Source organism: Anabrus simplex, chromosome 12 (assembly GCF_040414725.1).
Source record: "Anabrus simplex isolate iqAnaSimp1 chromosome 12, ASM4041472v1, whole genome shotgun sequence".
Taxonomy (NCBI): domain Eukaryota; kingdom Metazoa; phylum Arthropoda; class Insecta; order Orthoptera; family Tettigoniidae; genus Anabrus; species Anabrus simplex.
In genome coordinates, this window is record NC_090276.1 from 27,686,054 (window position 1) to 27,699,514 (window position 13,461).

Genomic DNA, 13,461 nt, shown 5'->3' on the forward strand with positions numbered 1-13,461 from the left:
TACAATACAGTAATAAGGCCAGAAGCACTGTATATATCGGAAAGTCTAACCCACAACCCACAAAAACAGAAGGTGAGGAGAAGAGGAAGATAGAAAGGAAAATTTTACGTAAGATATTAGGTCCTAGGAAGCCCAGCTCCATGGCTAAATGGTTAGCGTGCTGACCTTCGGTCCAGAGGGTCCCGGGTTCGATTCCCGGCCGGGTCGGCGATTTTAACCTTAATTGGTTAATTCCAATGGCTCGGGGGCTGGGTGTATGTGTGGCGTAATCAGCATTAGAAATCATCCTAGGTAGGGCCCTCATCTTCACAGACATGCAGGTCACCTAATCGGCCGTCTACGAGAAAAAGACCCGCACCAGGCCTCTCCGAAGGCCATACGCCATTATATTATATGGGTCCTAGGAAGACAGGTGACATCTGGAAGAAAAGAAAGGAATGAAGAACTGTACAAACAGATTAATGAACTGACTGATGAAATGAGAAAGAGACGACTGAAGTTTGCTGGACACATTCATCGGATGAGTAACGACAGATTGGCTAAGAGAATATAAAAGCAGGCCTACACCAGGAAATGCAAGAGGACCAACGGGATCCAAGACTGAGTGCCTCAGCGCGGCGTGCGCATGTTTATATGCGAGCGCGGGAAACACTCTTCACAATATTAAGACCAACAGTTCGAACCCCACTGTCGGCAGCACTGAAGATGGTTTTCTGTGGTTTCCTATTTTCACACCAGGCAAATGCTTCCTGTCCGCTTCCTTCCCACACCTAGTCTTTCCTATCGCCATAAGACCTGTCTGTGTCGGTGTGACGTAAAACAAGTTGTAAAGAAAAGATAACTTCTTTCGTCCAGGTCATGGTGAGTGTCTGCATAAAGCTGGACATCTCATCCAGTTCGCGTTATTCAGTAGCTCTGGACTGTGAGCTCGTCGGATATTTCGCCATGTTGGATCTGTAACTTTCATTCCTTCGTTGTAGAAAACATGCCAAAAGAAGAAATCAGCTAAACAGGCATTCCAATGTAACGGGTGTTTCAGTGGAACAGTTAAAAAGACGGATTTAGAGAATGAAATCACAATTGATCAAAAAATCATCAATTGTAAAAGATAGCTCTTTCCTATCTGTACTATGAGCATATTTATTGCGAATTTTCATTATTTGATTTGTTTTTGCCCTGCTGTCTCATTTTTATATCCTTGTGATGAAGTGCTAGAATCTTCGGGGCTCGGCCCGAGAGGGAACATTCTCGTTGCATCTTCGAGGAGGCGCACGGATAAACCAGACGAAGAGAACAGTACCGGAGAGACCGCGGCATGTACTAAGAAACGTCTATTCCAGTCGGCGTGGTAGCACATCGTGTCAGGTGTGTACACGCCGCAGTCCAGAGCTACACAAATATTGTTGGCCGCGCAGGACGGCGATTTTAGTACCTAAAGATGGCAGCAGTATCGCGTCACTCTGTGACGTCACATCGTGGTCACAATCTTGTTGCAAGGTACATTGATCCTTCCTCTTTCAAATGAGATATTGAACACTGTAATGTCCAGGAAAAATTCCTATTTTTAAACTCTCGTATTTTTTATAATAATGTTATTAGTTAGTAAGTCCCACTACCTACTTTTTACGGTTTTGGAGACGCCGAGGTGCCGAAATTTTGTCTCGGAAGAGTTCTTCAACGTGCGCGTAAATCTTCCGACAGGAGAAGCACGTATTTGAACACCTTCAATCACCACCGGACGCCAACTTGAGCTCAGAAGACCAGCGCTCTATCACCGGAGCTACCCAATGCGGCGTTTCAAGATTTTGTAACATTCACCCACCAAAGAACGGTTCCAAAAATATGGACGAGTTCTATGCCAAAAACTAGTTTCTCCAACAAATATTTTTCTTCTTAGCGAATGGGTCACTTAGGGCCACGCGAAATCAACATTTGTTGATCTTTCCTCTTTTCCCAATGGTTCTTCATTTTCATCAATTGTTGTAATGTCTGTTCCTCCGACCAGGTACATCGTGATGGTTTCTTCTCATCTTCCTCAAATCCCCTTGTGTGGACAATTTTCCTGATTATATTTCTATCCTGCAGATTCGGTGATCCTAATTCAGTGAGCTCTTTCTCTACTTGCTTATAAAATTTTGATTTCGTACGTTTGATATGCAGAAATTTCATAATAAAAGACCCACACACATTTAATTGGGAAATTCTAAATATTTTGTGAGAAAAATTTAGTGTAAAAATCTCCTATACTTAGGGTTCAAATTCCCCTTAACAACACGTCGTGGATATGTGTCGCCTCTATTTTTTTTACGACGAGGGACTTTAATATCTCCCTTGCTATTTCGTACAGATACGAGCAGAGAGTGGCCCTTGTCACTCGAGTGTATTAGCTGTTGCCACACATGATCGATCCTCGAGGAGAAGAAAGACAAGATGATTGATTGATAGTCTGTTGAACCACTAAGCTCTCCGTTTTTACAAACAAAGCTGTCAATAAAAATGCTTACTTTGTATCATATCCCACACAAGTAATTCGGAAATAAGTTACACATGTTTTCTGTGAGTGAAGAAGTGCTTTAATGGAAACTAGATATACAGAGTGTTTGGGAGACAAGTAAAACCATTTTTCCTGCTCATTGTTGATACGGGCCGGAATGCATGTGCCGTAAAAAATATTCCTACTTCAAAAGTAAAAAAATGAAGTCGATGATGATGATGAAAATGATGCTTGTTCTTTAAAGGGACCTAACATCTAGGACATCGGCCCCTAATGGTACGGAATGAAACTAAATATAATGAGAATTTGAAAGTCCAAAATCATCCACTGACCAGAATTCAAAACGAGATGACGATTAATGAATGGGTGAATATGAATTTAAAACAATCAGTGGATCCGACCCGCAATGCCCCACATTCCCAAAAACTATCATAAACAATAGTATTTATGTATTTCGTGTCAGAGTGTTGAGAAACTTAAAAATACAAATAAGGTATTATATACAAATAAAACAGAATACATTTTATGTCACAAAACATGTTTCACACAATGTCTGCCCAGAAATGGACAACAGAAATTCCCTCTTCAGTGGCTTGAATCAAGTCTTGAAGTGTACAACGAACAGGGCAGGACTGACAGTCATACAGGTGTTGGGTAGTTTGTTGCTCCCCACAATCGCAGAAGTCTGACTGATCTTTCAGATAACCCCATTTTTTAAGGTTATCCTTGGATTTACCTACTCCACTCCTCAAACGATTAAGTGCCTTCCAGGTTGTCCATTCCAAATGATGGCCAGGGGGTGGAGATTCAGAAGGCACCATCCAATCAGAAAGATGCTCCATTTTTGCTCGCCACGTATCACAACGTGCTGTTCTTGCTGGTTTATCCAGAGCCTTGGAGACATTGAGGAAACTTTTCCTGGACTTCAGTCTTCTGGGTGGAGGTCGATGTCCAAATAACGGGTGGTTGCTTGTGAGATCCACCTTCGACCTCTCTTGCCTTGCAAACACTTCTCGCCGAATGTCTGGAAGAGAAATAACAGCCAGGGAGTAGAGTTTGTCGGTGGGAGTAGGTTTCAGACACCCAGTTACTATTCTAATAAACAATAGTAATACTGACCAATGAACTGCTTCTAAAGCACAATCCTGAACTGGTGATGTTTGTTTTCTAAAGGGGTCCAAAATCCAGATAATCGGCTCCTCACGATGATACTTGTCTTTAGTAAAGTGGAAGCTGCCTCTGTGGATCCACGGTAGAGTGTCGGCCTCCGGATCCCAAGATAGCGGGTTCAAACCCGGCAGAGGTAGTCGGATTTTTGAAGGGCGGAAAAAAGTCCGTTCGATACTCCATGTCGTACGATGTCGGCATGTAAAAGATCTCTGGTGACACATTTGGTGTTTACCCGACAAAATTCATTAAATCTCAGCCATAGACGCCCAAGAGAGTTTCGGTTTACTCTGTCTGTTTACTCTGTGGGCCTAGAGTAAAACGGAACGTCGAAATTGACGAGCAGACAGCCAGATGGCGTCAAATCGAAATGTCTGCACACGGTAGCTGAGGCCACACGATTATTATTTAGTAAAGTGGAACCATAGTATTTGTCATGTTGCGGTTCTAATCAAAAGTAGCGTAGACTCGCGGTATTCCACACATTATGGTACTACTCACAGATAATCTAATACGCGCATGTAACGCAGACCTATGGTGTTTCTCACATTGCGGCGCCATTTACAGGCAACGCAAACCCATGGCATTCCTCACACAGGTGTACTAATCACAGGGACTCGTACTATCCCGTGGTGTTCCTCACATAGTGGGTACCAATCATAGGCAACGCAAATCCACGGTGTCGCTCATATAGTGGTACTAATCACGGGTACTGTAAATCCCACACTGACTCACACACTCTGTTGCTACTAATCAGAAACCTAATGTATACCTAACATAGTGGTACTACTCACAAGAAAAAGGCGACCGATGGTGTTCCCTGCGTGATGGTACTAATTACAAGTAGTCTCATGGTTCTAATTCGATCACCCCTTGTTCGCACCTTTCAGTCGCCTCTAATGTTCACGTTTGTAGCTCAGGTAGTATTTATGATGAACGACTCAGGGCCTTGCTGGCATGCATCAAAATATTTCACTGTGTGAAAATGTTCGCTACTAGCAAGTAGTGTATTTTCATACAACTTACGCATATACTACTTGAAACTGCAGGGCAACCTTGTTCTTAGAGATTGTTTCTTACCCATTACGCATGCAGAATATGTCCTGAAGCCGCAATGAAGACATGTGCGTGACTGCAGTGACGTACTTAGAATTGTTTCTTACACATTACGAATGCGTAGTACCGGAAGCATGGTACGGCGGGTGGTATATGCCGCGGGGCAAATGAAGCTATTACCTGCCTTACAAACATTGCTACCCTCGGACAAACAACTAGGTATTTTCAAGTCATATTTTACAAACTGCGTACATTCCTACTTCCATAAGGTTATTTGCACTTATTTCCCAAATATCCAATGTATAATTTAAGTGTACTTATCTCCTAAAAGTATAATTTAACATGAAAATCTATTTTATACATGAAGAGAGACTCGTTTTCAAATTGTATGATTAACCGAGCTATACAGAGCCACGTTCAAATTTAGCAACTGCACCTCACAAAGTCCGTTTGAATTCGGCCGCGAAACGAAGTGATTGGCTAAGTTCAGCAGGTGTATAAAATGACAATGGTTAGAAATATCGAATTATATTTTCAAAATATATATCGAATGATCGACCCTATACGTATACGTATCGTATACGTAATATTTATGATCATTTTTAACTTTATGGTCTCGAAGTTATTCTTGTAAGAGACTCATTTAAAATTTATTTTACTAGCATCAATATTTCAAAGCTGGATTCTGGTACTTTTGTATCCAGCCAGAAGGCTGGTTTGATCCACTACAGCTCCACCAACAGCTGGCATAAATAGCGTAGGTGTCACTGAAGAAGCATACTAGGGAAAATGAGGAGTGGGGTAGTTTCCCGTTGCTTTCCTCACTGAGCCAGAAGTTAACATTACATATCAGTCTGCCAAGCCCACTGAAATGCATGCACCAAGCGACCCCATAAGCGATATTTTCACCACCATTTATAACAGGGACTGGCTGCAAAAGGAACGGTATTACTAGAATCGCTCATACCTCGGTCACTTTCAAATTGTCAAAGCCAAGGATGATACTGAGACAGGTCAATGAAAGTAACAAATTTATTCTAACCCACACCAGAAGACACAGCGCACTGTAAACACTACACCCTGCCAACAAAGGTATCTGTTACTTTCATGAAGTAAAACGAGCAAGTTCTGTTCCGTGCATTATACTTCCTTTCTCCCTGTCACTCAACCCGCTATGACGCCACATTCAAAAAGGTGACACTCTTGCTCTGAGGTTTCATTTAATTCCTTATTCTTGAATTATTTTATGTTTAAATAATAAATCTTTAACTGTACTCTCTTGGTTAGTATGAAAATTTGATGTTGTTGTTGTTGTTTGAGTCGTCAGTCCATGGACTGGTTTGATGCAGTCTCCATGCCACCCTATCCTGTGCTAATCTTTTCATTTCTATGTAACCACTACCTCCTACATCAACTCTAATCTGCTTGTCATATCCATACGTTAGTCTACCCCTAACTTTCTTAACACCCCCACTTCCCTCAAAAACCAACCGAACAAGTTATGGATATCTTAAGATGTGTCCTATCATCCTATCTCTTCTTCTCGTCAAATTTAGCCAAATCGATCTGCTCTCACCAATTCGATTCAGTATCTTTTCATTCATGAGTCGATGTTTCCATCTCACCTTCAACATTCTTCTGTAACACCGCATTTCAAAAGCTTCTATTCTCTTTCTTTCTGAGCTAGATATCGTCCATGTCTCACTTCCATACAATGCCACGCTCCACACGAAATACTTTTAAAAAAATATTTCTAATTCCTTTATCAATATTTGAAGTGAGTAAATTTCTTTCCCTGAGAAAGGCCTTCATTTTTTGTGTTAGTCTGCACTTTATGTCCTCCTTACTTCTGCCATCGTTAGTTATTCTATTAGTCAAGTCAAAATATTCATCTACTTTCTTTAAGACTTCATTTCAAAATCTAATATTTTCTGCATGGACTGACTTCGTTCGACTGCACTCCATTACTTTTGATTTGTATTTATTTATTTTCATCTCATACTCCTTCCCCAAGGCTCTGTTTATAACATTCAGCAATTCCTCCAGATCTTCTGCTGACTGAGATAAAATTTCAGGGTTTTGATTTCCTCTTGAATTGTGATTGCCCTTCCAAATTTCTCTTTGATTACTTTTACAGCCTGTTCTGTATACATACTGAAAAGGAGGAGGGGTGGGGGACAAACCACAGAATTGCCTCACTCCTTTCTGGATTGCTGCTTCTTTTTTCAAACCCCTCAATTCTTATCACTGCAGACTGATCCGTATGCAGACTGTAGGTAATTCTTCGTTCTCGGTAACAATACAGATACAAAACATAGTTTTCTATCATTTTCCACCACTTTTTTTAAAACAGCCATAGACTAGTGTGAAAACGCTTCTACCTTGCTGCATTTCTGCAGGCGAACTCTTCCACCAGGCCACCACGTTTGATTTTCGCACTCTGTCCACTTGAATGCAGACAATACTGCATCATTGAGCAACGAATATTTTGATAAGGAGCTTTCTTCTGTAGCCACTGTCATCGAGATGGTTAGGAATAATTTCGACGCCACTGAAACATCCAGAACACTCGAGATAACTATAAGCTAAATCTTTCACCGAGACACCTCGCAGAAGGCAAATTTCTTTCTTGAGAACGTTCCGAATCATCAGCAACTGATGAGGTAAATCAATAAACAGATCTGGATATATTTCCGAAAGATGTACTTCAGCTGAAATAATGGTGTCAAAGTTCTTTTAGCGAAGATCAAATGATCATTATAAATGCCTTTCAATGAATAAAAATCAAATTGCTAACGATTCATTTATAATCATCTAACGAATTGTTTTTGGAATTTGGGGTCGACAAGTTTAGGTTCCAGTACATCGGAAAGGGCGGAACTGACTCTGTACCTATGAAACTACCACACATAAAATGTAATCAGTTCTGTAGAGCATTAGATGAGGCCTGTTTGATAATATGTCTCTCAGTCATGGCCAACCATCAATACTTCACATCACAGACTGGAAGATCACATCGACCATCTGTACTCTAATGCCCCTCTTTGATAATATGTCTCTCAGTCATGGCCATCATGGCCATCCATCAATACTTCACATCACAACCTACAATATGACATCGACCATCTGTATTCTAACGCCCCTCTTTCATAATATATGTCTGAGTCATTGCCATCCATCAATACTTCACAACACAGCCTGAAATATCACATCGACCATCTGTATTCTAACGCCCCTCTTTCATAATATATGTCTGAGTCATTGCCATCCATCAATACTTCACAACACAGCCTGAAATATCACATCGACCATCTGTATTCTAACGCCCTTCTTTGATAATATGTCTCTGAATCATGGTCATCAATCAACACTTCACATCACAGCCTGCAAAATCACATCGACCATCTGTATTCTAACGCCCCTCTTTGATAATATGTCCCTCAGTCATGGCCAACCATCAATACTTCACATCACAGCCTGCAAAATCACATCGACCATCTGTATTCTAACGCCCTTATTTGATAATATGTTTCTGAATCATGGTCATCAATCAACACTTCACATCACAGCCTGCAAAATCACACCGACTACCTATACTCCAACGTCACTTTTGGTAATATGTCTCTCAGTTATGGTCATCCATCGATACTTCACATCACAGCCTGCAACATTACATCGACCATCTGTATTCTAACGCCCTTCTTTGATAATATGTATCTCAGTCATGGCCATCCATCGATACTTCACATCACAGCCTGCAAAATCACATCGACCATATGTACTCTAACGCCCCTCTTTGATAATATGTATCTCAGTCATGGCCATCCATCAATACTTCACATCACAGCCTGCAACATTACGTCGACCATCTGTATTCTAACGCCCCTCTTTGATAATATGTCTCTCAGTTATGGCCATCCATCGATACTTCACATCACAGCCTGCAAAATCACATCGACCATCTGTACTCTAACGCCCCTCTTTGATAATATGTCCCTCAGTCATGGCCAACCATCAATACTTCACATCACAGCCTGCAACATTACATCGACCATCTGTATTCTAACGCCCTTCTTTGATAATATGTATCTCAGTCATGGCCATCCATCAATACTTCACATCACAGCCTGCAACATCACATCGACCATATGTATTCTAACGCCTTTCTTTGATAATACATGTCTGAGTCATGGCCAACTATCAGTACTTCACATCGCAGCCTACACGGTTGCTAGGTAACCTCGCGTCACACACTTCGTATCACTAATTTCGTAGCGCAAATTTTCAGGCGAACCACCGCTCCCCCCCCCCCCCTCCTGTGCTTCCTCCCACCCAACCATAAGATATATTTCAAAATTACCGAGCGTGTTGGCCATATGGTTAGAAGCACGTAGCAGTGAGTTTGTTTTCGGGAGATTGTGGGTTCGAACCCCACAGCAGACAGCCCTGGAGATTGTTTTCCGTGGTTTTCCATTTTCACACCTTAATTAAGGCCATGGCCGCTTCCTTCCCACCCCTAGCCCTTTTCTATCACATCGTCGCCTTAATACCTATCTGTATCGGTGCCACGAAAAACAACGTGTAAAATATAAATAAGGTTAGTCCATATTTTGAAAATAACTAACCCATATGAATGTACATACTTAGCCATTTCTTTATTGCATATTAATCATGGTCTTCATTATGCAGGTTCATCCTTTGGTTACCGGGAGAGGCCGCTACAGTTATCAGCAAGACGTTCCTCCTGCTACGATCATCATCACTGCTAGTTCCAGACACTAATACTACCGCCACCTTCTCGCGCTGGAGGCGCCAGGTACAAGCAGAAGCTCCGCCGGATTGGAAGTCACCACCTCCTAAGAAACGTTTCCAGTCAGCGGGGAACGATGCAGTCAGTAGGAACATCAGCCTTGTACTTGAGAACTTGCTCAAGAACTACGAGAGGACACAGTTGCCAAGCCACGGCAAGGGTGAGTCTAGTGTAGAAAAAGAATTTTTGGTGTGAGGAGTCTACAAATTATTGCCAACTACAATGCCGGCAGGTTTCTCGCACTAATTACTAGATATGCAGTGAGTTTCTCTCATCGGTTGGCCGGCAAACGCGACCAGCTTATCTGCCTCCCGTTGACTCATCGCTTCCCGTTGCACAGCATGGGAATTCCCGCACTTTGCAGTTCAGGTCCGTGCTTAGAAAGTCTGTCGCTCCAACTGTTCTCGAGTTGTGAAGTGTTACTTCGGAGTATAATTCCTATAATGCCTCCACATGTGTACAGGAAAGGGTAATTATGAGCATTAATTATGTGAAAACAGTGTCTTGCAGGGAAGTCGTTTGGCGATTTGTAGCACAATTCCCATGTGTACGCTCTTCGCTCAGAGAAACCGTGCGGAAACTCGTAAATAAATTGAGAGGAACTAGTTCTTTACACCATAAGAAGCGACGTGTTTAGAAACGTGCACTTAACGGGGAAAAATTAAATGAAATCGCAGAAAGATTAGAACATACGCCTACTAAATGCCTAAGACGACTTGGGCAAGAAGCTGGACATTCTAATAGCTCAGCACGGCGGGCTACGAAGATATTAAAATTGAAACCATGAGTTACGAGCTTATTTTCTTAATTCTTAATTCCTCATTTTCTTAATTTTAATTATCTCATGTCATGCACGGATAAAGTGAGCGAAGTGCTGTCATTGCTATGCTATGCGGGGAGTGATGAGTCAACGGGAAGCAGATAAGCTGGGCGCGACGAGAGAAACTCACTGTACTTTTTAAAAACCAAATCCATAGTTCTTAGAAGGCTGAAAGTAAGTACTGATCTCTTAAACCATTCTGATGACCACATGTTGATGGCTTTAGTATTTCTTCATTTGTCTCCTGGCACAGGCCAGAGCAACCAACCAAGCAATCAATCAGTCACCACTGATATGCATTTAGGGCAGTCACCCAGGTAGCAGATTCCCTATCTCTTGTTTACCTCGTATTTTCTTAAATAATTGCAAAGAATTTAGAAATGTATCAAACCTCTCCCTTGGTCAATTGTTCCAATTCATAACTCCTCTTCCAATAAAAAAAATATTTGCCCCAATTTTCCCCCGTGAATTCTAACTTTATCATCATACTGTGATCTTTCCTACTTTTGAAAACACCACTCAAACTTATTCGTCTACTAATTCCATCTCTTCACTGACAGCTCGGAACATACCACATAGTCCAACAGCTCGTCTCCTTTTCTCCCAAGTCTTCCCAGCCCAAACTTTGCTACAGTTTTGTACCACTACTCTTTTGTCGGAAATAACAAATCGAGCTGCTATTCTTTGGATTTTTTTTCACTTCTCGAATCTGGTAATCCAATTATAAATGTGTTTTAAAACACCCCTCCATGAACTGAGGGACTATAAGCTTACTCGCGTACTCTTACGTAATCATTCCTACATTTTGATACTCTGACTTGCTCGCCGATACTACGGAGCAGACTTTACGGAAATATGAGCCAACGACTTGCGAGGGTCTATTTTGTTTTGCTTGAGTTCAGATGGGTTTAATACTTGGTTCTACGAGACGTGTGGTTTATTTCATCAACGGACGCAATTTAAGATTCGAACCTGTACTCAGTAGAAATTATTTAATTGGTCTTGTACAGATAGTAATGTTATCTGTCAGTTTCAGTGCACGAAGACGATATTCTCGCCAGGAGGGATATAAAAAATTCCAGTGGTACTAACCACTGTCAAAATGATTTTCAGTTCGATGGAGACAACTTTGAAGAGGATCTCCAGCCTATTTGACGCAGCCAGCATGAATTTCTAAAGAGTGGAACCATCCACACTACAACCCTTAAATACCCTCATAACGATGTGAAGAGATCTGTATTCTTTATTTACAATTCCGTTTATGTGATTACCCCAATGAAGATTTTTCCTTACGTTAACACCTAGGTACTTACAGTGAACCTCATAAGGAATGTTCGCCCCACCAACACAGTAATTAATACTGGGAGGACTTATCCTATTAGTGGAACTCACAAACTGACTTTTAACCCTATTTATTACCATACCATTGCCTACTGTCTATCCCACAACAATGTAGCTTCCACTTAAGTGCTGAGACAGTACGACAGCTTTAAGATATGTGTGGTGCTGAGTAATGACATTCGGAACAAAGCCAGTGCACCTGAGGTTATGAAGTGTGTTACTCATAGTGTCCGCCATGTTTCAATAGCGCCTTCTGGCCCAGTGAGGAAAGCAATGGCAAATTACCTCACGCTTCGTATTGTCTACTTCCCCTCAGTTTGGTACAATCATGAATATTCTGCAGTTTTCTACAACAGCACGACTATCTACGTCTGACGAGAAGTCTCGGCAGTTTGTAGGAACGGCACGAGTAACAGATGCTACACTCTTAAGCCAGGACCTCTCAGGGTGCATGTGCCGGTGCATTGCGCGGCGCAAGGTCCAAAAGACGACTTCATTAGATAGACCAGAGTGCACACCCCCACTCCTCGATTTTGAGCAATTGCGCTGCCTCTCTCTCTTTCTCTACACCCGTCCCGCTCCCTCCGCCTGTCTCCCCTTTCCTCACTCGGTCTTCAGCGCACCACCATCCGAGCAGAGTTGAGCCGAGCTTAGCCGAGTTACCCAGAGACAAAACGCTGGTGCGAACCGAGCCGAGTCGGACCGATGCACGGTGCACCTCGGTTTGCAAGCGTGAAATTTTGGACGTTTGAGTGGCCCTGCACTAAACTACAAACATTAGTCGTGACAGACGGTGCGAGCTCTCTGAAACAGGTGCATGTTCATTATCAAGCTCTTTATTATGCAGTACTTACAGTAAAGCACAATTGCACTACCGCGTTGAAACTTCACAACAGCAGTTCAGTTCGCAAGAATCACAGCGGACAGAACAGATGTTTATTGTCAGGCCTTGAGACTTGAGAGTGGCGCATGCGCAAGCAGTCATGCTTATCCCACGCAACCCTTCCCCCCCGCGTTGCCAACCGTACGGTTTGAACTGTACATTTACAGTTTTCAACCCTCTACGTACGGTGTACGGTTCGAATGTCAAACGGTACGCTTTATACATGGTTCTGCGAAATTTTTAAATGAACACTTTTTATCATTGGAAATGTTCAGATTTTGTACGCAAAATTATTTTTTCTCCTGTTTAAACATACCTCATTTCCTGGACATGTATGACGTGGCTTCCATTTCTCCAGGGGACTCCCAAACTCTGAATATTGTGATTCACCTCTGAGCTGGTTTCAGATCAACCAATGAAGCGCCCGACTAGTCTGACACATGGTAATTTAAATGTCTCACTGTGCGGCCGGGAGTACCCTACTTCAAACTTCATCAAGTGTGCACCTCGCAGTTGTATATTTGTTCACAGTCACACTCTGTCAAACGTTTCTTAAGCAGTGAAGTGTTGTGTAACATCAAACATGTAAAAGTGCAGCGTCTAGTTATAAATCTCAGGGATAACATGATTTCGTCAAACTTATGAATAATATTGGGATGTATTTACAAATTCTTTTGCTTACTATGTATTAATTAAATATATATCATTTCCATTGCCGTTTACTCTGAATGTTAAATAATTAAATATGCGGTTAACTTCTGATTCAAAACATAAAGCAGGTCCTTCTACTTCCAAAAAAATCATACTTTCTATTAAAACACCCAGAGGGAAACAAAATTTCAGGCAATCGTGCGAGAGTATACACAGTATAGGAAGTGACCTTGTCCTGA

At 41.9% G+C, this 13,461-nt stretch overlaps 1 protein-coding gene across 1 annotated transcript in view; it reads left to right on the forward strand.

Moving 5' to 3' along the window:
* LOC136884116 (gamma-aminobutyric acid receptor subunit alpha-6) overlaps nt 1-13,461 on the forward strand; it is a 246,966-nt gene that overhangs the window by 147,893 nt on the left and 85,612 nt on the right. The window contains exon 3 of the mRNA XM_068229794.1: nt 9,407-9,687. Within this exon, the coding sequence (XP_068085895.1) occupies nt 9,407-9,687 (281 nt within the window). The remainder of the gene's footprint in view (nt 1-9,406; nt 9,688-13,461) is intronic.